Raw genomic sequence first — 25,213 nt, 5'->3', positions numbered from 1 at the left:
CACTTTCATCAGTTTTGGACAATCATTATGTTTTGGACAATTCTTTTTCCCATACAGGAATCTTTGATGTCTGTGAGATCACAGGCAGCCATCTTCTGCTGTATCAAAAAGCAAGTACGAACTTCGTTCCCTCTTGCTGTATCAGTGGTGGAGTTAAGAGATGCAGGGCTCTATTATTTGAATGCAGATGATAAGTCTGGATCATGATATATGTCTGGGCAGAGATTTTCTTCAAGAGAGAATGCTCAAGGTTAGATGTTGCTGTCTGGGGCAGGAATCTATTTCATGATTCTTGATTAAGTTTAGATGATCTCAGAACTTTTTCTTGCAAGCATTTATTTCTTTGGATTGTGGATTTGCTGTGTGCCATTTTCCCCTCTTCCCACATGTTCCCATAAAGTGATAAGGTTTGAACCAGAACTGTGATTTTGTTTGCAGATATTCTAAAAGCTGTTTTGTTTTTCCTTTTCAACACCATACCCCATTTTGGTGAAAGTAAGTAAAGGTAATTTACACTGCCAATTGACAGGGGTGATTTAAAGGACACAGATACCAATGGAAAGAATGGTCTTCTTATTTTACAATTAATATTAAGGTAATACAAAAGTAAAATTATACATTCAATAAAACTACATGCTTGGCTGTAGCAACAAGCAAAAATAAGCAAGGTATTGCACGTAGTCATTGCTATACGAGAGAAAGGATAGTGATTGAGAAAGGTAGATGCATCATCAATTGCCTAAATACTTTACCCTCACCCAGAGTCCGCAGTTGCTGGGAAGCTCTATTTCACAGTGAGGACCAGGAGAACCCTTCCCAGCAATTAGGAATTTCCTACATGGTGAGTCCATCTGTAGGTGAGGTCTCCAAATTTGCCCCGAAAGTGGGTCCCAGCTTTTATAGGCCCAAATCAGCAAGTCAAAGTGACTTGATTATATTTTTAGCAGAGAAACATCTGAATCTGATGGCACACTTGCTGACCAGCCAGGACCAGGGTTTAGCCAGAGCCCATGCCTTGGCTGGGGGGGTTTTCCCCTAAAATACCCTCTGTTAGCCTCTATTCATGTTAGTTGGGAGGATTTCTTAAAATGATACATTTCTTGCAGATAACTACAGAAGGTTATGTGAAAGTTTCTAAAGCAGGTGTTTTGGTGTTAAACAGTGGATATAATCTCTTGGTCATCTATTTTTAGCTAAATAATACTGATGGTATCAGTAGTCACACAGTGCTTGGGATCCATCTGATAGGTCAGCTCTGGTTTAGGCCTACTGCTCAGGCCTGAGCACATCAACTGGATTAGTAATATTTACTCAGATTTATTGAAATAGTAACCATTTATATAAACAGCTGATTTGGCAGAGCTGAGGAACAGGTAAGCAGCTGTTTGAAAGAGGAATGCTTTGCTGACCTTTTGCTGGTGTTGTGCTGTGGCCTGCATAACACTTCTCAAGGTGAGTTCTCTTCACATTTTTAGTTTAAAAACACTGAAATTTATTTTACAGTGTTAGGTTCTACATCAAAGAAACATCTAGCTTAACCTTCAATAAAATGTTCCTGATAATAAACTTCTTAAAAAAAAGCAAAACTTCTTTTAAGGCTCTGAAGTTCTCCCTGCAGCTGAAACTATGCAAGGCCTTGAGAGCATTTGAAAGAGAGCATTACAAAGGCAGTACATGAAATTTTCCCTCTGTTGGACAACACCCTTTTTCTGACCCAGAGATGGGGCAACTGCGAGGCATTTTAAAAACTTTTATGCCATTTTCAGTCTCATGAGAAGGGTGAGACAATACAGATGTCATAATTCACGCCATCACAATCAGAAGCCAACTATTTCCTAATTACATTAGCATTTCTTGGCCTATCAGCTTTTTGTCACACCATGCTGTAGATGCCTTAAAGCCAATCATCTAAAACTACCCCTCATGGGTCCTAGTACAAGGCATCTTTCATAGTTCTATTTCTCCAAAGTATCTGGTCTTATTTGCAAGGCCATCCTTTGAAACTTTTTTTTTTCTAGCTCCATTTCTCTCTCAACAATATCTGTCCTGTTCCATGGCATTTCTAAGTCAACATTTCTTATCTCAAAGTTTGTATACAGATGCGTACTGTGTGGGCCTTCTGTCAGGCCCTGAGAACTCTCTACAAATCCATTTCCCACATCTCTCTATTGATTTAAATTTTACTAGCTGGATTTCCTTCATAGATCTTCGGTGCTGTAATCTTCTCTACAGCAGTAGAAGTCCCTTTTTTTGTCCTGTTACAGTATCTAATATTTTCACTGTCAGGCAAATGGAAGTTTAATTTTTCCTCTATCTAGGTGTATCTATCTTCACAACTTTTCTTCTATGCCAGTTCTCTAGAGCAGCAGCAGTAAACTGCAAAATAATCCTCCATGCTAATGATAGATAATGAAGGTTCAGTTAAAAAAAACCTCTGTGTTCACCAAACAGAAGTTAATACTGAAGTCTTCAGCCTTTTTGAGTTCAGTTTGCAAAATTGTCAAGTCATTTAACTTAGTTTTTTGCTTAATCCCCTAAACCAGGACTAAAACTCTAAAGGTATCACCTATCTTTATCATCTAAGGAGCGTTTTCTGCACTTCCTATGCATGTATCTGTGCTGAATAAAATTTGAATTTCAATCTTAATTGTTGTTGTATGGATCAAGTATGTCCTAGAACTGTAGTCATACTGTAGCTTCTGTCTAAACTAAATTGTACCAGAGACATGGTATTTGTAGGGATGTGTAAGGAATACTTATTTCAAAAGTCAGAAGTTTGATTTCAAAGCATTAGTTTTTGCATTACTAGACTTCTTCTGTTCTTATTAACAAAAGGTCAGAAAACTGTCTCAGAAACCTATATTGTCAAAACTTTGAGATGTCTGAAAACTAATTGTCTGATACTGTTCTAACAAAAGGAGTCTTGCTATAAGACTGCAATCTATTACTACTGGTACTTACAACTTTAAAATATTTGTGATCAATATAAATTGCTGTTGTGTGATACAGTATCATCAGAAAGTGTGCCAGGAGTGGGGTTATGGAAGAAATATTAGCACTGCTTGTATATGAGAGTGTTGAGAGAAATAATACGCCAGGTAAAAAACTTAACATGACAAGATTTTTGAAGATGATATGCCTTCTCACTTTTCCAAGTTATGACCTAGATCATAGTTTTTTGAATTTATATTTACTTTAATCTGATTCCTAAGTTCATAAGTTGGCACCCAGCCTTTAGAATCCTACATGGATCTGTGAGAATTGAAGTCAAGACAGTGCAACATACAGTGCAGTCCTTTTACAAGAGGTCTTCTTGTAAGATAGGTTTTCTTGTACGTTGCTGAATGCATTTAATTCTCGTCTGAAGTTCCACAATACAGTTTTAATTAATTCAGTGGTTTAGTTTTCTTCCTGCTTTACTGTATATCCATCCAGTTTTTCTTTTTTTCTCCATTTCCTTGTGCCTGCTCTGGTGCTTTTTCAACTCTTCACTGTGTCATAAAACTCACCTATCAAAAGATGGAGGCTTATGTGTTGCAGCACAAGCAGGTCATGCTGGGCGGTGGCGGGCCAGGGGCGCGACCGTCCCCCTGTGAGCTCTGCAATCCCAGTTATCAGCAGGTTCGGCGCAGGGACAGATGAAGACGACACGGGTCTTTGGGTAAACCAGAGTGTATTTATCGGATGGACAAGATGGAGCCCCAAGATAAGATTCAGGGGGGTGAACAGAAATTTTATACAGTAACTTAGGAGGCGTGGTCTAGGAAAATGAACCAATGAGGATGTGGTAAGGGAGGAGTCTAAGGTGGGGCAAATAGTTTACAAACCTATCAGGGAAAACAAGGGAGGGGAATAACACAAAGTAACAAATGGGGTATTGAGTACAACAAGACAGACATAGAACTCTCTGGAATAAGGGGTAGGGATAGGGAGGATTGACAAGGAACATTCTGGGAAAAGGGGTGGGGAAGGGGAGGACTGATAACTTGGAGTGGAGGGGGTTAGGGAAGGCCTTGGGAAGATTGGCAGCTTGGGAGAGGAGGGAATTAAGGAGGGGAACAGGGGGCAGACATGAATTTAAACAAAACACACTACAACAGTTATGGTGGTTTTGGTGGTTTGTTTTTTGGATGTACTTTATGTGATGGAGGATTTTTCATTGTTTTGAATTGGTTTATTGTGTAATTGCTTGGCTTTACTGTTAGAGCTGGTATAGGTTGAGTGATAGATTAGACCTTATTGTCAGCTAGGGGGATGGTAGAAGAAGAAGGGAAGCCAGACCACTGTTGACAAGCTGGAGGCATGACTCAACTATGTTGTGTATGGCTGTAGTAACTGATGTACTAATTAGTTCTTGTATAGTTACTGTCCTTGAGGAATTCAGTAGTGACCATGTAACTGGGTAGTCTGTGTTTATGGGGTTTTCTGATGTTTCTGAGTTTTTTCTTTTGACTAGGATGTCTGTTGGTCAATCCTGGCCAGTAATAATTGCTCCAAATGAGAGCTGCTGTTCTTGCAAATGAAGGGAACTGGGAGCTGTCTAAGGAAGAGTGCAGACAAGACAGTTAAGTATAATTTCACAAACCTGGGCTTGTCTGTACCCAACTAAGGTCTTACATGGGGATAGGGAACATCTAGTGTTTCTTGAAGTAGGAGGTAAGTTCTGATATGTAAAGGACTGGAATTGATGACACTCACAGGAAATTGCCCTTGATAGTGAGAAAAAACCTGAGGGAGACTTGCTGTGTCTCCCATGTGTTGAAGAGGAGCAGCACCTCTTACTGGTGGCACTAGAAGTGCTGAGTTCAAAGATAAAGCCACTAGCTCAAAAGAAGAAATTATTAGAGAAGTTTTTATCTCTGTTGTATTTAAGATCACTGAAGAAATAAATATGTTAATGGTTTGGACATAAGATGATTGTTTTGGGTGTTACCAGTAATGAACACAGTTGAGTTGATGCTGGTTTGCTGGTGAAATGCAAAATATCAAATGTGTCGGTAGCAGAATTGTTTTTTTAGTAGTACTATTGATACAGCAGCAGGAATACAGTTTTTCCTTCAACGTTAGTGGTCTTTGAGAGTGATGCAATTATAATAATCAAATTTTTTTTTCTTGTGATAAGACTGCTTTCATACCCGGCAGGACTGAGTGTAGGAGTCCTGTATAATGTTCTGATAATGCACTGACATTGGGTTGTGGTGGATTGTGTCTCTGGGATTGTAATAAAGCTAAAGTTAACTTTGTTTTATTGACTTACTTCTAAGTCTGTGCCACCCAGGACCGTGCCCTTCATGCCCAGCCTTTGTGACAAAAACATGTGAATGTGGACAAACAAGGTAGGAATGCTTCTACTATGCAAATAAAAGTTTAGTTATTATAAAAAAACAAAAGAAAAATTTAAAACTTTATATACTAATTTTTTTCTTTCTTATAATTTATTAAAAATATGCTGAACAAAGTTTAATCTGAGCTGTAACTTGAATTTGTGGTTAAAATGATTTGGAGAATTTTATATTTTGAAAAAATGCAGTTACTTTTAATTTTTCAAGAAAGTAAAAATAACAAAAAAAACTTCTCAATTTATAATAAATGTAGCTGAATTGTTAGAGCAGTCTGTAAGTTGATTGTGAAATCTCATACTAGTATTTATTCATTTTATTTGCTAGAAGACTCCGAGAATTTAATAGAAAAAGGTTCACATTTTTTCTGTCTGAATGAAATGAGGTCTTAATTAATTTCAGAAATAATAATTTCAAAAATAATGTGCTTTTCTCAGAAACTGTATAGAGAAGTCTATAGTGTATTCTAGACTTGAAAGCTATCTTTTCCTTGCATGTTTGGTGCATATAGTGTCATTGCCAATAGCAATATGGTACTGCCTATACTATGTGTGATCGCTCATAATCAGTTGGCCTGAATCTTTAGAGTACCTTTTTCTAGTTACATAGAACTGAATCTGTGTAATAAATTGCCTGAGCTTGTTTACAGAACCAAAAAAAACCATAAACTGATTTCAGTGTTACATTCTTGCTCTGGAAAAAAGATTTCTCATTTTTTTGCAATTATTGCTCAGAGTTTGAATGCAATATTATACAATCTTAATTTTTCAGAAGAAGGTACTGCAATTTCTATGGCAGTATTTGTAGATAAAAGCACTTTGTCTTCAGCAGAAAAATGTTTGTAGATTACTGAATTTTATCTTCCATGGTAATATTACTTCCTTTTATTGTTTAGGTTTTTTTGTTTTATTTTCTTTGTGTTGTTTTGTTTTGTTTGTTTTTTGTTGTTTTTTCTGACTTCTTTTATTTAAAAGTTTAATAGATGCAACAACTTTGTTTTATTTTTTTTTCCAGTTGTCAGATTACTTCACCAGATTGCTGATTTTTGTAATAGTACATTTGATACTTAAAACCTGCTTCAAAATAGCATTTCATATGTACTGTATAAGCATCCAGGGTGTATAGCATGGCATTACCAACTTAAGGATGTTTTAAACTTTACCAACTTTAAGGATGTTTTAAGCATTACCAACTTTAAGGATGTTTACTATTTCAAGTACATATTTTACAGCCATTATATGAGCCATCCAGAGTTGGAAAAACAGGAGAATTTATTTTGTTGCATTTTTTTACAATTTAATTAAAAACTTAGTTGTTTTCATAGACATCTGACCCACTGTTAAGGCCCATATCCCTATCTTCATTGTGTTCAATGGATTTAGGATTGTTTAAGTCTTCAGAAAGATGTCTGTATTGTCTGACAATGCATACATGAGTTCATGTATTAGTTCAAATTTTAGTGTCAACTTGGGTTGTTTTCCCCCATTTTCTTCAGGAAAAAATCTGTAGACTTACTACTGTTACAGGTGTTTTACTTTAGTGAGGTGGAAGAGGGGAAGCAAGGGTAAAACTAGGGGTGTTATTTCCTAAAAGCTTTCATTAATAAATTATGCTGCCTTTTGAGGATTTTGGCATTTTACTGAAAATGTATTTCCCTTTTTATTAAATACTGTATAGATGTCAGGTAGCTGACAGGGTATGATGTCATTTCTCTACAGTCATTCAGTTCGCTGTGGTCAATCAACAAAAATTCATTGTTCTAATGTATGTGGAAATACTTTAAACTGTGGAAAGCACAGCTGTACTCAAGTGTGCCACGCAGGAAAATGTTCACCTTGCCAGTTAACAGTACAGCAAGGTAAGTACTGAAATGCTTTACAGATATCCACCCCATACAATGAGAACAAGAGGGTGGAGAAGATCAGTACCAAGAGGCAAATTCCAATTTTTACTTAACACAACCAAAATCTGTTGCTGGAATCCTGCCATGATGATTAGGCTGTTGGAGCATTTGCCTTATTAGGACAGGCTGGTGATACTGGACTTCCTTATCTTGAGAGGGCTGAGTAGTGGCTTTTCATTAGCTAATAAGTAATTTAAGAAGACAGAGATGGGGTTATGCATGTGTGAGGAATAAGAGACAATTGCGCCAATGAACTTACATTCCTTGTAACTTAGCTGTAAGGGAAACCTCTTTTCTTGGGATTTTCAAGACCAACTGAATAAAACACTTGAGTAATGTGGTCTGATCTCATTGCTGACTGTGCTTTAGGTAAGGGCTTGGACTAACTAATCCTTTCTTACGTGAATTATCCTCTGATCCCACTGATTTTTTTACTATAATTATAAGAATTAATTAGACAGTAAATGAAAGAAAAGTAGAAGAAGGTATAGGAAAGTGTAACGTGAATGGGGGGTGTAGGTCAGAGACTCATACTCCAGAGTTCTTGTGACAAACAGCCTGGAGTTTATTCCTCCAGCTCCTTTTATAGGAGCTCCAATTACACATGTGATTCGTTGAGGTCTTAGCCCCATCCAGCTCTCTGGCCAATGATACCATCTGCATTTAGAGTGAATGACATTGGCTGAAGTTCCCTGTGCAGATTGAATCCACCCTATCCTTGCCCTCCTAGGGACTCTAGTGCCACAGGAAAGTACAATTCAACAAGCTTCTCATGATTTCTATTAAAATTTTCTAAACCTTGAATGGAAATTAAATTGACTGAGAATGTATGCCAGTATATAAATAACTTTATAGGACAGTTTATACAGAAAATTGCAAGTTAATTTTCTCATTTTTAAGGTAATAAATAACTTGTTATGTATACTGCTTTAATAAATAAACTTTTTGTGCACATAGTACCACTTTATCAAAACAAGTAATGCTAGAATTCCAACTTCTGTAGGACAAAAATCTTTCATTGATGAAATAAATCTAAAGAGGAGCAACTTCTTTATGCTTCTAAAAATTGACTGTAACAATTTTTCACCTTTTACCTTTTTATACTTCCTGGAGATGTTTTGTCACTGATACTCTCTTGTATTGTTTTCTGTGGAATATTGCTTTCTTTCAGTGTGTTATTGTGGAAGCAACTTTAAAGAAGTATTGTGTGGATCAAAGGAAGAATTCTCTGATGGTTTTGGGAGTTTCTCATGTCAGAATATGTGTGGCAAGTAAGATCACTATGACGTACACTTTTAAAAAGATGAAGGTCATTCTATTCACAATGACTTAGATAATTCCCTTTTAATTTTTTCTTGTTTTCTATTTTGTTTCTTTGATTTTTTTTTCCAGAAAATTAAATTGTGGGAGGCACAACTGTAAGCAAGTATGTCATCCTCAGCCTTGCCAGCTCTGTCCACGACTTCCACAAGTTGTGTATCGTTGTCCCTGTGGTCAGACTCCTCTCAGCAAGTTACTGGAACTAGGATGTGTTGAGCGTAAAATTTGCACAGATCCTATCCCATCGTGTGGAAAAACATGTGGCAAACCTCTTTCTTGTGGTAGCTATGGTAATTAAAAATTTCTGTATCAGAGTATTTAAAGTGTCTCATAGTGTCACCAGAAGTCAGGTGAATAGAACTCCTGAACACCAATGCAGCATTAAGAAGCAGGCATTCTTTTTTGAGGTACCAGCTGCAGGTGGGATAGCTTCACCTAGAATTGCGCTTTCTGATTCTCTGCAAGCACGTTGCTTATATACTTAAATTACATACATATGCTTCACAATTTGCAGAAATCTCATAATATTATAATTGCCGTAAAACTCTCCTCCTGGCTTAGTCTTTTTATGGTCTTATTTTGGCTGTGGTTGCATTCCTAAGCCGGATGTATTTACTCCCCTAGTCCCTTTATCTTCCCTCATTCCTTGCTCTGGAATCAGGGCACACCTGTTTCTTTGTTAAAAGTACACAAATGAAGTCTTTGTTCTCAGATTAACCCTTTTGATATCAATAGTTCTGAAAGCAAAACAAAAAGTGGTCTTTAAATATTTAATTTCAACAAATTAATATTTTATTAGCAACTTTGAGTTCTAATCAAAATTAGTGTAAAAACCACTGTAGAGCCTGCTGTCTGGCTGTGTGTTCATAATAATGCTTTAAAATAAGGAAATAAACCCCAGCTGTGCATTAGCTTAGTGTTGTTGACCAGTGATGTGCCTAATAAATATGACGTTACGGGTCATAGATTTTTTTTTCTTAATATTTATATTTTCATTTTGCTAGAGTTCATTCATACATGTGAAAGCCTTTGCCACGAAGGAGACTGTGGACCATGTTCTCACACATCAAATATTTATTGTAGGTGTGGCTTCAAAAAAAAGGTGAGTGTGTAACCACAAAAACAGGAATCTTTGCTGCTTTTTAAAGCTGTGGAGAAGAAGGAACTGAAGAACCATAAAGAAGTACTGTGCTCCTGAGTTGCAAGAACCTACGTTGTATACTAACTGATAGATGGTATCTAGTTTATACATGCTTTTTACTATGAAGGCAAGTTTTAAAGTATTTTGGCAGAGTTTGAACAGAGTTCTATTAGTGTAAACATTCTGCAAAATCCTATTTTCTGGAGTATTTTTGTAGCATAAGGAATTGGTAGTGTTGCAAGAGTAAACTGAGAGAAGAAAGGCAGCCTAATTAAAACTTGACAGTAATAGCTTGTAGTCTCCTTGTAGACGTTTTAGTAGAGACTACATTGTTACTGATTCTTTTTCTTTGTACATTTATATAGTGATTCTGCAGGTCCTCAGCTATTGTTATTTAGTAATTATATTTTTAAACCATGCTATTTTCTGTAAAGCTTTGAAATTTTTGGCTACTATCACAGAAGCTTTGTCTTTTTTGACCTGTTATATATCATCTGCAAATAGAGGTGGCTTCTGAATATATAAGTCTGTAGGTGCATAGAAATGACTGAGTGTTTGCTAGAGGTTGGAACCATTTTCTCCTAGAAGTTTGCTGAAGGTAGTTATGGGGTAGAAGGCTTCAGATTGCATTTTGAATCTTGAAATAATGTAGTGATGTTTTGGGTTTAGTTTATGAAGTTTCTCACGCACCAGAAAGATGCTTTTTTAAAAAGAGTGATAATTTAAATCAATTATGAAAAATGTGATGCTCAGAAATGACAGCTTAGAATATAAAGTTGTGGTGAATGGTTCAAATGTCAACATTATTTTCATCCATCACATTTTATTTTCATGTTGAGATCTTTAGGGATAACTTTGTAGATCATAACATTAGGCTTCTTCCTTTCTTCCATCAGACTTGCGTTTTTGGGACAGTTGGTCAAAGCACAAATTTATGCACTCCTATCAGTATTCTCTGGGAGAGCTCTACTGGTTTCCATTACACAGATTTCTGGTTTCTTGGGACAAGCCTGATTCTCTCAGTTTACAGTGACACTTAATTCTGCTGACTTAAGTAGAGAATACAAAACTACATTTTTTTAAAATTGGTATTGAAACTTTAATGAAAAAATATTGTGTTAAAAGATTTGAGGATTTTTTTTCCAGTTTTTATTTCACTTTTGTATACAGATGTGTTATATACATGGAAACTGAGTATGCTGCTTCTTTCATGTGACCAAGTGTTTTCTAGATAACTATGCTTCAGTTGTTTCATTTATTTTAATCTAATGGCTGTTTGTTTGTTTCCTAGGAAATCCCATGTACTCTTCTCAGAAATAAAGGTACAAGATAATGATACATATATAATGTAAAATTGTTTAAAAATTATCACAGCTCATAGTAATTCGGGGTTTGATTGACAAAGTTGGCAAATAGCTGATCTGTACTGCATCTTTTATCTGTGCTTCCATGCCAAGTTGGTGATTTCTGCTGCTTGTTCATGGTACTGGTCATGCTGCTATGTTTGGGAAAATGTTTGAAATATAAACATCTTTAGTTTTCTTTCATCTTTTACATAAGGAAAGACTTCTTCACATTTGATCTCAAAGATTTCAGATAACATCTGTTTTATTTTGAACAGTTTCTTACGCCACCTGCCATATTCAATAGGTTGCCATCCCCCTCCTACTTTCCCATCATCCTGTATAACTTTTGGTCAACTTGCACAACTTAGATTCAGTGTAATAGTTTTGCTCTGATGCCTATGTTTCTGGGGAAATACAAGCTTTGATTCTACTTCACACTGGTGAAATTGCAGCTGGTCTTTGCAGCTGACCATGGCAGAGAGTTCCCATTTGATACTTCTTGATATTCTGGATGTAGCATCTCAAAATTCCCCTCAGTGAAATCTTTACTTGATTGACCCCTGTCTACTGAGGTATTTATTTACAGGATACATAAGGGAGTAATATGCATATTTTCTAATTTGACTTTTTGTCTATGAAGACTTTGCTCTTACGGAATCTAGCAGTGATTCCCTTTTATTAGCTGTTTATGGTAATAAGGATGTTCTTTGCTAGCAGTAGTTTCATGAGCATATAGCAGTAGTTGTTTTTAGCTGACTTTTAACTGCCCCACCAATTGGATGTTCGTGGTACTTCAGTGTATCAGAATATCCTGTTTTCTTAGTGTTATGTGGCGTTTATGCTGTGAAGGTTAAAGGGAAATTAACTAGCTTCATGTATTCTGCTTTCCAAAATCCTTTTGAATAAGGGTTTATTTAAAGAAAGGCAAGTGCCCACATGGGGATAATTGTGAGGGAGAGCAAGTAATTTAAAAGTTTGCTTGCTGGCTTACCCTGTGTTAGTCTCTCTTAGACATGCCCTGCAACAGCATTAGCATAATACTGTGATTACAGAGGGTTTTATTCTCAGCATATGCAAAGACCTAAAAGTTAGGAATTTGGGTTTGTTTTTTTTTAATAGCTGCTATTACATTCATGTGTGACAAGCGATGCAACAAGAAGAGATCATGTGGACGACACAAGTGTAATGAAGTTTGCTGTGTGGTAAGTGTACCTGTGGTTTTACAAAATTGTGTGTTTAATTTTGGTTGTGATGTTAACACTGTTTTTTTCTTTTGTATCTTTGCAATTTTGTGCATCTTTAGTCTCTTATTTGCTGTGTTGGTTATGCTCACAAAGTTTGTGTGTGTGTTTATTTTGCAAGTTTCCTTTTATAGGTATCATTATAAATGTAAAGCCACATTTCAGCCTAAATGCAGTTAAATCAGTGTAAAGGTGCTTTTTGTCAATGCAGTGATTCCAGGGAGAATGGAGAGGGAAAGCATATTACTTAACAGAAGAAGCATAAACCTTGTAGTTGTGTCTGTAACAGAAGTCTTAACAGAATCTTCATTAAAAATTGTGTATCCATACAGCGATGGAAAAACTGTATAGATTTGGCCTAAGCTATTTTTTGCACTATACAGTTTTGTCAGTCTGTTATTAGAAGTAGATTTGAACCTCAAAGAGAAAAAAATAACCAATAAGGCTTATAGTTCAATTCTGCTTTTTCTTTTTTGCCTTCTCTTAGGACACAGAACATAAGTGCTCTTTGGTTTGTGGTCGTAAACTCAACTGTGGGCTGCATAGATGTGAAGAGCCCTGCCATCGCGGCAGTTGTCAAACATGCTGGCAAACAAGTGAGTTATGTGTAAAAATACTTACTTGTTATTTATTCTAGGAGTACAATAATATCTCTGTCTAACTCTGGGCAGTGAATGTGATCTGATTTCAAACTGGTGAAAAAGAGAAAGACAGGTGATGTAGATTGTAAGGATAGTGGTTACAGCTTGAAGTGCTTTTGCTTCTGTAGTACATGTGTCTCTCCTATATTATGTGCACATGGACATAGTCAAAGACCTCCATTTTATGGAGACAAACTTTTCATGTAAACATCCTGGGAAAGAGAAGGTGCTAGAGCCTCTGAAGCTCACTGTGCTTGAAACAACATTGTAGTCTGTCTAAATAGCCTATGAATATGACGTGTGTGTTGACTGCATCTCTCATTAGAAAAATAAATATTTCTGTGTCCAAACATTTCTCTTGACAAAGCAAAATAGTGATCTTAATGTCTCAGAGGTCCTGTTAGTAACTTCTGGTCTAGTCAAGTCAGAATGCATGGGTTTTTCTGAGCAGTTGTTTTTCTTCACTGAATTCCATGGGTTTAATATTTAAGGTCATTAAACTTATCCACATTGCTGCAATATTTTTGAGGATTGTATTTCACTCTCAGATTAAAGGAGACTGAAGGATTGCCTCCATTGTTAAATGGGATGCCTCCACTGTAAATTGCTCCACTGTTGAATGTGATAAAATCTAGAGGTGAATCGCCTGTGCTGTTTTTTTTTTTTTTTTTTCCTGAATACAGAAAAAGCAGTTACATACTTCAGGAACCAGGTTATTATGGTAATTTGGCTTAAACCTCTGTGTCCCTGAAATTTCCCATTTGAATCTGTCCAGAGGTAAATCAGCTAAGCAGTATCTTTAAAGATTTCTTACCTGCTTTCTCTGGATGCTGCTTGTTGAGATTACAGAGGCATACATTGTATGATTCTATATGATTCTGACCCTGTAGTTGATGGTGAGTCCTTCTCAGCACTCCACAGGCCATCCTTGACTCTGATTCACCTGTCTAGCCATCACTTTGGAGGTGGTTTATATCAGCCATGGTATCAAATGCCATGGTATGGTCAGCTGTAAGTCATTTGCCTAATCATTAAATTGGATTTCTTGCCCCTGCTTTCATCTCCACTACTGCTTTTGCTAGGAATGGTGACGACTGACATCAAGGTGCAATACTAGAGTGCATCTACCCTCTGTGTGCTTCCCAGGTACTTTACTTTTCCAGTGTAATTTCCTCAGTGCTGATAAGTGTGGTCCCTTTCTTGTGCTAGGGTCTCTTTATGAATACACAGTCTACTTCAAGACAGGAATACATCTCCTGGGGAAAATAAATAATGTCAGCATTAGAGACAGTGTGTTAAAAAAAAAAAAAGCTTTCAGATACTGTATTTCTGCTCTTGGATCAGACCTCTCTGCACTCTGTCCCCATTATCCTGATTAGTGCAACTAAGGGACTTCTTATTGTAAGATTCTTCACTTACCATTTCTTATCAATAGCAAGTAACCAGTGTAGCTGTCTGACATTCAGGTCTTCCAAAGACCTTGGTGTCTAGTCTTTCATCTTCCTGGACTAAAGAAGATTTTAGCTTTGAAGCATATAGTGTTATAGGTTGTTTCAAGACCTGTAGTAAGGAACTACAAAGCGCTACTCTTTCCCATGCTTCCTTTACACAGGACGTTCCTTTTCAGGGACATTATGAATCTTTTCTACTTTTGCTTTCTACTTTTTTCTAACCCATAACATTTTGTTCTCCCTAGCCTTCTTATTTGCTGTAATTTATTGTAATTTAGTCTCCTTTAGACAAAAATTGTGGGTTTTTTTACTAACTGCTGTACTTCAGAATACATGGGCAAATTAGTAGGATCTGGCCTGAGATTTAACTGATGGAACAGATCATAAAAAAATAACCAGACCTGAGAAATTTCTGAACATAACAAAAATCATTGAAAAGCTGAAAGAAGTTTCAGGTAGGAAATTTCACATCTGTTCCTCACCAAAAAGGGTGAAAGATGTCTGAGTTTCACAAGTAATCGGATAAGCGAGGTATAGCGAACCTTTTTGGGAGTAGAATTTCTCAAGGCCAGCAGAACTCTGGTAGTTGTGATGCTGGTATAACCACACTAATAACAGCAAAAATAATAGATTTGGGTGCAGATGTAGCTGAGGGGCCAGTGGCTGTACTGGCTTTGCACCCAGGGTTTGGAAGCAAGGGGCTATAGAATTGGCTTCTGTGCAAAGCTGTCAGTGCTAGCTGGTTCTAAAGATGGATGGATTCACCCCTGGCCAAGGTCAAGCTGATGAGGAATAACAGTAACACCTCTGTGATAACGTATTTAAGAAGGAAAAAAAAATTATTGAACAGATCTAATTGCATCCAGAGAGGAGAGGAGAGGAGGCAATTATGCAGACACTTAAGATCAATGAAGAGGGAGGGGGAGGAGGTGCTCAGGCGCTGAACCAGAGCAACTGTTGGGGAAGACCATGGTGAAGCAGCTGTGGCCCTAGAGCCCATGGAGGTCAATGGGGGTACAGAGATCTACCTGCAGTTCACAGAGGAACCCCACACTGGAGCAGGTGGATGCCTGAAAGAGGCTGTGAACTGGTGGGAGTCCTGTGATGGAACAAACTCCTGGCAGGGACCTGCAGACCTGTGGAGAGCAGAGCTCGAACTAGAGCAGGTTTCCTGGTAGGACCTGTGACTCTGGGGGAACCCACATTGGACTAGGTTCTGCCTGAAGGACTGCACCCTTTGGAACAGTGATCTACACTGGAGCAGTTTGTGGAGAACTGTTGCATGCAGGACGGACTCCTGTTGGAGTCATGGAGAGCTCCCCATGGGAGGGACCCATCTCTGGAGCAGGGAAGGACTCTTCTCCCTGAGCAGCAACAGGAAAAATGTGTGATCAACTGCCCCTATTCCCTGACCCCTGCACCACTGGGGGGGCAGGAGGTGGAGCCTGGGAAAGAGGGAGGGATGGGGGAGAAGTGTTTTTTAAGATTTATTTTACTTCTCAGTATCCTGCTCTGATTTTATTAGAAATAAACTCAGTCAGTATGCCCAAGTGGTGTCTGTGTTTTGCCCATTATGGCATTTGGTGAGTGACTTCTGGTCCTTATCTCAAGGACCTTTCCCCTGCCTGTGGATGGGAGTGATAGAGCAGCTTTGGTGGGCGCAGGGCATCCAGCCAGGTTCAAGTCACTTTAATGGGGAAAAAATTATTTGGTAGATTATTTGGGAGGAATCAAGGTGGATACGTGGACAATGGAGCAAACATGTGAAATGGAGACACCATTTGCACAAATGAAGCTGTTGGTCAATTTACTTAACTGATAGAGATCTGTGCACCTCATGTCCACTGTCATCTCATTCTCTGTTCAGTGTGTGAGAGTTCTTGAGTGCCAGCAGCTGGAGGCTTGGCTGCACATCATGGGAGCACATAGTCTTTATGCTAGCAACTGAGAGACCAGATTTGATGTATCCTGTGTGTGAACAGCTGGCGAATGGGATCCTAAGTTATAAGGCCCCCTTGATCTGGGTGCCAGCGCATGGAATGATGAAGGTCTGTGTGCAATTTTCTAACAAGCTTGCTTCAAAGCTGGATTGAATAGCTAGTAGGAGGAGATCTGCCTCTGGAAATACCCAAGGTTTCAGCCAGTGCCTGGGAAAGGAGTCTGTCCTTTCAGGCATGGATAGCACAGAAATAATACCACAGGCATGGATATTAGACAGCCTGTGCTAGTATTTCAGATTCATGAATGTGGTGTGCATGTGAATTTGGAGTGTTGGAGTGAATTTTGTGTGTGTGTGTGTGTGTCTTCTCTAATAAGCTTCAGTCCTGATGAGCTGAAGAGAAGGAAGAAGACTTAGCTATTGGTATTCCTCTTTACTTGAATCTTGTAATTTGGTTGGCTTTGTGTTAGTCTGTGTATCTGATCATGTTATTGCCATGTATGTATTGTGTGTCTTGTCTCTCTGGAATGTGTGTTCAGTCCTGCCCTAGGCTGGACCTGCATATTGATCTAGCAGCCATCAGTATCTAGGGAAGTGGGACAGTATGAACACTTGGTTGTTTAGAGTTCAACAGGTTTTGCTTTGCTAGACTAGGAAGGAAGACTCGTGTGATTCCAGAGTTAGAGTTAGAGAACTTGCTGAATTCCAAAACTCCCTTAACACATTCCTCGCCAAGTTAGAATTGTTGGTTTGTATTTGTGTTGCTCCTTTATTCTCTTAATGTCCTCTGCCATTTTCTGTTGTTTTCCACTACCTCTTTATTTGCTTATAGACCAATCATATTCTCTTTTTGTTCTCAGATCTACTTCTGTATGATGTCAAATGTTTTCTTAGTGTTCTGTTTTTCTAAGCATTTATCTGTTTGAACTGTAGTTTGCATTCCAGTCAGTTTGCCAGTTTTTATATAGTCTGAAAAAAGCAGTGAATTGTATTTATTTTTGTGCAGTGTTTTCATTGGGGTGGTGTATATAAGTACTTCTATTTGAGATTTGGATCTTACAGGACTTTAGAACTTGTTTCCCGAACACAGAAGATAAAAAAATGCACTCAAAATAAAATGGGTACTGCCTGAGACAGAGAGCTTCCAAAACAAAGCTGGGTTTGAAGTATTTGGGCATGTTCATAAGATGCTTATGAGGATCCATGTAATAATAAATACCATAAAGAAGACTTGTTGTCTTTTGGTAATTTTCTTTGGAATCTTTATAGTACTATTTGCAGGGCTTGGCAAAATGACAAAATCTAAACATTGGTCTGAAAAAGTGATGTCAGGAAGTTTGGAACACAAAATTTCGATGATGGGCCTTCTGGAAAAGAATTCAAGAGATACCTCCCCTTTTTAAATCAAAGGTAGAGCAGCAAAACTTTCAACTTGACGTGAGCATTTTGCTCACTCTGGTTCAAAAAATTGATGTGAAAGAACTGCTCTAAAAGCAAAGCATAATTCCTAAGTCATCATAGTCTGGCTTTCTTGCAGGAGCCACAAAAGCTAATAAATTCACTAATTTCAAATATTAGTGCTTAATATTAAAAGAACGAAGCTGGAATAAAACATCTTCATGTTACGTAAAGATTTCTCATAGAGGAAACATGCAAATAGATGTAGTCATTAGGATATATTTGACTTTTTTCAGGTTTTGATGAGTTAACTTGTTATTGTGGTGAATCTGTGATTTACCCCCCTGTTCCCTGTGGCACTCAGCCACCAGAGTGTAAAAAAACATGCACCAGGCCACATGACTGTGATCATCCAGGTAAGTCAAGCCATTCAGCTTTGATTGGGTTTTTTTGGGGTTTTGTTATTGGTTTTTCTTTTTGTGTTTGTTTGTTTTTTTAAATCTGGGGTTCTTTTAATTAAAATGTAGAAAAGTGTACATAGGTCTATTTGAAAATATATATCCAAGCCTACCAGCTAAAGACTTGCAATGAATACTACTAATGGTACTTCTCACTGGTTAAAACACTGGTGTTTTTTCTTATTAGTCACAACACATTAAATGCTGTATTCCAAAGATCAAGTGCTCTATTGAAACAGTAGGACAATCTAGGGAACAGTTAGTCTCTATGTTCCTTGGAAATTCATTGGCTGATCACAAAATAAATAGCATGGGTCAAACAGTTTCTGACAAATTTTGCCTGAGAGTGTAACTCTACTCACATGTTAGAAAATGACCTGCTATTTGAAGTGTATAGAGAATATTCACATAAACACTTGGCATCACAATTTTTAAAGAATACATTATTCTTTTATGATGCATAATCCTTCCCATAAATTGTGTAGTTTTGCACTCTCATGCTTAATAGTCTTTACTGTATCCTTTAATGCATTCAACTGAAGTATGCTAATAAAACTGTTATGACTTTTATATTTCTGTGACTGCAGTGTACCATTCATGTCATAGTGAGGAGAAATGTCCCCCCTGTACCTATCTCACTCAGAAATGGTGTATGGGCAAGCATGAAGTAAGTCTGGACAATTAATGTTTTTGAATACTAAACATTTTTTTAGGACTGTAGGCTTAGATTTTTGTGCTGTCTTTGAAATGGAATATGTTACTAGAGTTGGAGTTTAATGTGATTAAATTGGAGAAATATATCTTTTATTCCATGTGCATGCAAACCAACTGCTGTATTGGACTATAGTATAAAACAAAACTCATTCTTTGACCTAGGATCTTTTAGTATTAAGATTCTTATGTGGACATTGCCAATGAAGGTGTGAACAGTAAAAGCACTTTGAGATTTCCGTTGATAATTTTTACTGTTAGTGTCGTCTTCTTCCTTTCCTCTTTCAGCTGCGAAGTAATATTCCTTGTCATCTCACTGACATTTCTTGTGGACTTCGCTGCAATCAAATGTTAAAATGTGGAATGCACAAATGTAAAAGAATCTGTCATAAAGGAGAATGTCTTATAGATGAAGAGTGTAAACAGCCATGTATTATTCCAAGGCTATATTGTAATCATCCGTGTATGGCTCCATGTCATCCTTCTTCGCACTGCCCAACAACATCCTGCTGTGCAAAGGTTAGATACCTAAAGAAATTTCACTGCAAAGTCACAGGTGAATTATATGGTTTAATTATCAGCCAGTAACAGTTGTGACATGTTTGTATATTGATAGCATAGCATTTTTTCTGTAAACTTAAAAGACTGATTTTTTAAAAACAAAACAATTAATCACTTTTAGTTAGCTATTATTCGACTAAAATGGGCCTTCTAAAATGAGTAAGTTTATATCCTTCACACCCCTCCATGCCCGTAAAAAGGCAAAACGTTAAAAGGCTGCTCACTTATGTGATATGGCAGGTTGATCTTCAGTGTGAATGTGGAAGAAGAAAGGAGAGTATGATATGCTCAGAAGCATCTAATACATATCAAAGGTAGGTACGATAATAATTCTTTCAATTCCTTATTGGACCTACTGCTCCACAGTTTGATTAAATTACAGACTTGACTAAATATATTTAGTTCACAAGCTTTGAGACTTTTTTTGTACTTTGACGTGATAGTTTTGCGGGGGGTTTTGGTATTTCCCTGAGCTTTTGTACCAGCTATACTGTATTAGAACTAATTTCTTTTTTTTACTGCTGTTAATCTAACTCTGGTGGTATGTCAAAGCTTGACTATTCCATATGTGGAACTCTATTCTACCCACACAAAGCAATTAGGTACAGACAAATTTGCCAAGTACAGATTCAGGCTCCTGAATGTAGGTGATTGCAGTCAATGTGTGTCAAACTTGCTGTCCAAGTTTCCAATCATGTATGATGAAACCTAGTCAGTACAGATGATGTATGCTGAAGAGTGATTTAAAGTAATTCTGAAATAGCTAAATTTAGGCAGGAAAGCTTTGGCATCTAAATCTTGGGTTTTAATATGCAATCTGAGCCCTACCCAACTGTATTTATTGCAACAACCTCCAGATCCTATGTCTAAACTTAATTTTCTCTCTCATAGGAGAGAGGGCAAGGAATGGACAAGGAAAAGAAGAAAAGTGGGGCTTTGGAACTGTTGAAATGAATATAGCAAAGCAGTAATAATAATAATAATTTAAAAAATCTTACTCTGAGGCTGTGATTGAAAGGGAGTAAAAAAATTAGTCTAAAGAGTTGGTTTGTGATCAGAGTTCTGCTCTGTATCCTATTTGTTAGGCAATCAAAGTCTGAGATTCTTCCCATCTTTCAAAGAAAGTTTTTTAATGATGGTTTTATTTGGAACTGATATCTGAGGGCCTTTTTTTTTATCCTAGACCAGCTTAGGGTATGCTGCTCGGTTTCTGCTGAACACTGTCCATATTCAAGTTCTGACAGAAAATAGTTCAGCTTGGGTACTTAATATTACCTAATGAAAACAAGGGGAAAAATGTGCTAATCAGAAACAATCAAGAACAGTTGTAGTCAATACTAAGTTGAATGCAAGATACATATACAGAAGTTTGGTATTTCTGTTATTTTCATCACTATGAATACAAATCAGAAGACTGGCTTAATGTTGAAATACCAGTTTAAATTGACAAATGCTTGTCATTAATGATAAGTTCAGAAGATAACGTACAAGTCCAGATTTTTGAAGGCTGTTATTTCTCTGCTGTTTTACAGCTCAGGCACTGTCTAAATATTCATGCAAGGAAAATGGTTCTTTGAAGCCAGTGAGAGTTCTTGCATGTGTACGGTGAATACACATGTATTTATTTCTCTGATCAGAGCCCAAATATAGAGGAAGGGAAACTCTTCTGTTTAAACCAGGTGTTTGTATCAGTTAAAATATGTTCATATGTGCTTACAAATTACCCTTGACTTGTGATAGTAATGTGCCAGCTGAGTTTGATAATTCCAACAGTTCAGGTTCCTGAAAGATTATTCTAATTTTGTGTAGATAAGTTTGCCATTTTTCCTACCTATCACCAAACCAAAACAATGATAACAAAAACCTGCAGCAAAATAAAGGTCAGCAAATTAGGGGAGTATCCAAGTTTTCTCAAAAATTTTAGAGAAATGATGAAACAGCTTTGGGCTTTGTCAGTGAATGTTGGTGAAACAATGTCCAAGGGAACAGGAAATACCTGTCCTGCTATAACTGTACATATGGCGCAAATTATGATGTCATATCATCTAATGTCCCATTATCTAGACTTTGGCATCAACTGATTAATATGAAGTGCCTCTAAGTGATTTTTTTTCGTTTTATGTAGTATGATTAGCCTCCTTCCTCATAGATGGTTGGTTCTTTGAATGCGATGAAAGACATAAAGAGAAATATACAGAGACAAACATATCCTTTTATTTTCATGTAACAGAAAAGCTAGTTCAAGAGGATACAATGTTTCATTTTTAGGAGTTTGTTTGAAAATTAAGTGGGATAGTTCCATTAAAAATTCCTGTATATGTTAGTTATACAAATTTTAGCAAGCAAAGGAGACTAGGAAGACTTATCATTGAAGGGAATTAGGAAGAATCTTTATAAAGAAAATAGTAATGATCTTGGTAGGCATTTTGTCCTTTCCTTGTGGATTGTGTTAACCATATTTTCCAAGCAAATTTCTAAGTACTTTATAAATTCACTTGGCAGATTTTAGTTGCATACAGTTAAGGAACAATCAGATAAAATGATAGTTAAAGCTGTATTTTGTATAACTAGCAAGTGAGCAGAAAGAGGATTTGCCTTGCATAATTTCAACTTGCATGAGAAGCATGTTAATTTGTTAGTGTTACTCCTAGTTAAGGGAGATGAGAGTAGACTATTGATTTATGTAACTAGATTAGACTCCTAAAACTTGGTGATGTAGAACTAGAATTCCATTTTGTAATCTAATGAGAAAATGATCAGTCTGTCTTACTACTTCCACCTAGAGGTTAAATCTGCACCCTTATATACCTTTTCAGAAGCTTATGTGTTGCCTTAAATGAAATCTACCACTCTCTTTTTCAGAATAGCTGCTATATCTATAGCAGCTAAGCTAACAGATCTACAGCTTGGGGATTCAGTGGAAATCAGTAGGCTTATCACAAAAAAAGAAATGAAGCATGCCAGGTAAGGAGATACATGTAGTAACATAATTGAAGCCTGTGTGTGTACCTGAAGCATAGGTGACATGCAAAATATATTAATATGGTGATAAAAATGTCAGCTGTAATTCCAGCCTGACTCTACTTTAGCAATATGCTTAAAGAGTATTTTGCAGTTCTGTGGTGGTTCATGTTTTTTCTTTCATGTAGAATGGGTTCTCTGTCATTGTATGGTTGGTTGTTATAATTAAGTGTGGAACAATACAACTGTGGTTTCAGAGTTTTTTTTCTACTCTGCCAACTCATTGGAGTTCCTCTGGATTTTTTTCAGATTTCTAGACATGGCAATAGACTTTATCTTCTGTTTCAGCAATCCAGTGTTCCTTTCTGGATTACTGATAGGCCATATTTTCTCCTAGGCATCATCTTACTATTTATAATATTTTTGTATTACCTGTTTTAGAATTTTTCATGTTTGTATTTCAGTTTGATTGGTGCTTTGGTGTTGTCATCCTGGCTGGCACCACAAACCTGATTTTAATTTTGTGACATAAGTTTTCCTGATGTTCCTCAGGATTGAAATAGCTTGTCCCTTTACTTTTAGTATAATTTCTCTATGTAGTTGTCAACTTTCTCCAGCATCCTTCTGTCAGAAACTTGACTTACTGAAGTCTTTGCCTTTGAAGTCCCTAATCTTTGGTTTTAGTTTATTTCTATTACCATGTCTTCTTTTTTTATATTGCATTTGTTTATTTCAGAGTCAGTCTATTATGTGTGTTAAAATCTAATGTTCCTTTACATTGCGTAAGTTCAAAATAATGACATTTCCCATATAGTTGCTTCATGATATCTTGTACCAAAAGCTAGTGCCAGCATACTAAAGAACTTTTGCTATTGTGTTGTAGTCAGTAACACATTTCTTTCTGTGTGGACACACACTGCCCTTTCCTTGAACAGTTGAAATTACCAGAGATAGCTTTTCATTGTACAAATCTTTCCTAATATCATACCTATACTGTGGTAGGTAGCCTTTATTCGCAGAATCACAGAATCACAAGGTTGGAAGAGACCTTCAAGATGATCAAGTCCAACCCACGCCTTAACACCTCAAATAAATCATGGCACCGAGTGCCACATTAAACACATCCAGGGATGGTGACTCCACCACCTCTGCGGGCAGACCATTCTAGTACTTTATCACTCTTTCCATAAGAAACTTTTTCCTAATATCCAACTTATATTTCTGTTGGCGCAGCTTAAGACTATGTCCTGTCATTCTGTCAGTTGCTGCCTGGAGAAAGAGACCAACCCCCATCTGATTACAACCACCTTTCATGAGGTTTTAGAGAGTGATAAAGTTACCTCTGAGTGTCCTTTTCTCCAGGCTAAACAACCCCAGCTCCCTCAGTTGTTCATCATAGGGCTTGTGTTCCAAGCCCCTCACCAGCCTCATTGCCTTCCTCTGGACGCGCTCAAGCGTCTCAACGTCCTTCCTAAACTGAGGGGCCCAGAACTGGACACAACACTCAAGGTGTGGTCTTTCCAGTGCTGAGTACAGGGGGAGAATGACCTCCCTGCTCATGCTGGCCACACTATTCCTGATACAGGCCAGGATGCCACTGGCCTTCTTGGCCACCAGGGCACACTGCTGGCTCGTGTTCAGCCAGCTGTCAACCAGTACCCCCAAGTCCCTTTCTGTCTGGGCACTGTCCAGCCACACCGTCCCCAGCCTATAACGTTGCAGGGGGTTATTGTGGCCAAAATGCAGGACTCCACACCTGGACTTAATAAAGGTCATCTTATTGGACTCTGCCCATCCATCCAACCATTCCAAATCTCTCTGCAGAGCCCTCCTACCTTCCAGCAGATCAACACACGCTCCCAGCTTAGTGTCATCTGCAAAGTTACCAATGGAAGACTCAATACCCTCATCCATGTTGTCAGTAAAAATATTGAACAGAACTGGCCCCAGCACAGACCCCTGAGGGACACCACTGGTAACTGACTGCCAGCTGGATGTAGTACCATTCACCACTGTTCTCTGAGCCTGGCCATCCAGCCAGTTCTTAACCCAGCAAGAATGCTCCTGTCCAAGCCGTGGGCTGCCAGCTTCTCCAGCAGTATGCTGTGGGAGACAGTATCAAAGGCCTTGTTGAAGTCCAAATAGCCAACATCCACAGCCTTTCCCGCATCCATCAAATAGATTACCTAGTCATAAAAAGAAACCAGGTTAATCAAACACGACCTACCCCTCCTAAACCCATGCTGAGTAGGTCTGATAGATACCCTGGCTGTCCTGTAAGTACTGTGTGATGACACTCAATATAAACTGCTGCATCACCTTACTGGGTACTGATGTCAGGCTAACTGGCCTATAATTACCAGGATCATCCTTCCCACCCTTTTTATGAATGGGCATCACACTGGCCTACTTCCAGTCATCTGGAACCTCACCAGTGGGCCAGGACTGATGGTAAATGATGGAGAGCGGCTTTGCAAGCTCATCTGCCAGCTCCCTCATCACCCTGGGATGGAGCCCATTTGGTCCCATAGATTTATGAACATCGAGGCATCTCAGCAGTTCTCTGACTGCCTCCCCCTGGATAACAGGGGGGCTATTCTGCTCCCTGATACCATCTACCAACCCAGAAGGACAGTGTTGTCCTGAGGACAAACCATCCCACTAAAGACTGAGGTAAAGAAGGCGTTAAATACTTCCATCTTCTCCTCATCTGCAGTTACTAAGTTCCCTCCCTCATCCAATAGAGAACAAAGGTTGGTCTTACCCTTCATTTTGCCATTAGTATATTGTAAAAACATTTTTT

At 37.8% G+C, this 25,213-nt stretch overlaps 1 protein-coding gene across 3 annotated transcripts in view; it reads left to right on the top strand.

Moving 5' to 3' along the window:
- The window catches only part of NFX1 (nuclear transcription factor, X-box binding 1), a 98,185-nt gene that overhangs the window by 45,247 nt on the left and 27,725 nt on the right, over positions 1 to 25,213 (top strand). For all 3 annotated transcript variants that reach the window (XR_008435207.1, XM_053967502.1, XM_053967489.1), the window contains 13 exons: positions 5,265 to 5,336; positions 7,058 to 7,197; positions 8,414 to 8,513; positions 8,635 to 8,852; positions 9,567 to 9,664; positions 10,995 to 11,025; positions 12,169 to 12,251; positions 12,778 to 12,886; positions 18,016 to 18,135; positions 18,765 to 18,844; positions 19,177 to 19,407; positions 19,690 to 19,763; positions 22,312 to 22,413. Coding sequence is in view for 2 of the 3 variants with exons in the window: in XM_053967502.1 (XP_053823477.1) it covers positions 5,265 to 5,336; positions 7,058 to 7,197; positions 8,414 to 8,513; positions 8,635 to 8,852; positions 9,567 to 9,664; positions 10,995 to 11,025; positions 12,169 to 12,251; positions 12,778 to 12,886; positions 18,016 to 18,135; positions 18,765 to 18,844; positions 19,177 to 19,407; positions 19,690 to 19,763; positions 22,312 to 22,413 (1,458 nt within the window). In the remaining variant the exon portion in view is untranslated. The remainder of the gene's footprint in view (positions 1 to 5,264; positions 5,337 to 7,057; positions 7,198 to 8,413; positions 8,514 to 8,634; positions 8,853 to 9,566; positions 9,665 to 10,994; positions 11,026 to 12,168; positions 12,252 to 12,777; positions 12,887 to 18,015; positions 18,136 to 18,764; positions 18,845 to 19,176; positions 19,408 to 19,689; positions 19,764 to 22,311; positions 22,414 to 25,213) is intronic.

The sequence above is a fragment of the Vidua chalybeata genome, chromosome 1 (genome assembly GCF_026979565.1).
Source record: "Vidua chalybeata isolate OUT-0048 chromosome 1, bVidCha1 merged haplotype, whole genome shotgun sequence".
Classification (NCBI taxonomy): Eukaryota; Metazoa; Chordata; class Aves; order Passeriformes; family Viduidae; genus Vidua; species Vidua chalybeata.
This window is presented reverse-complemented; position numbering and strand designations above follow the sequence as displayed.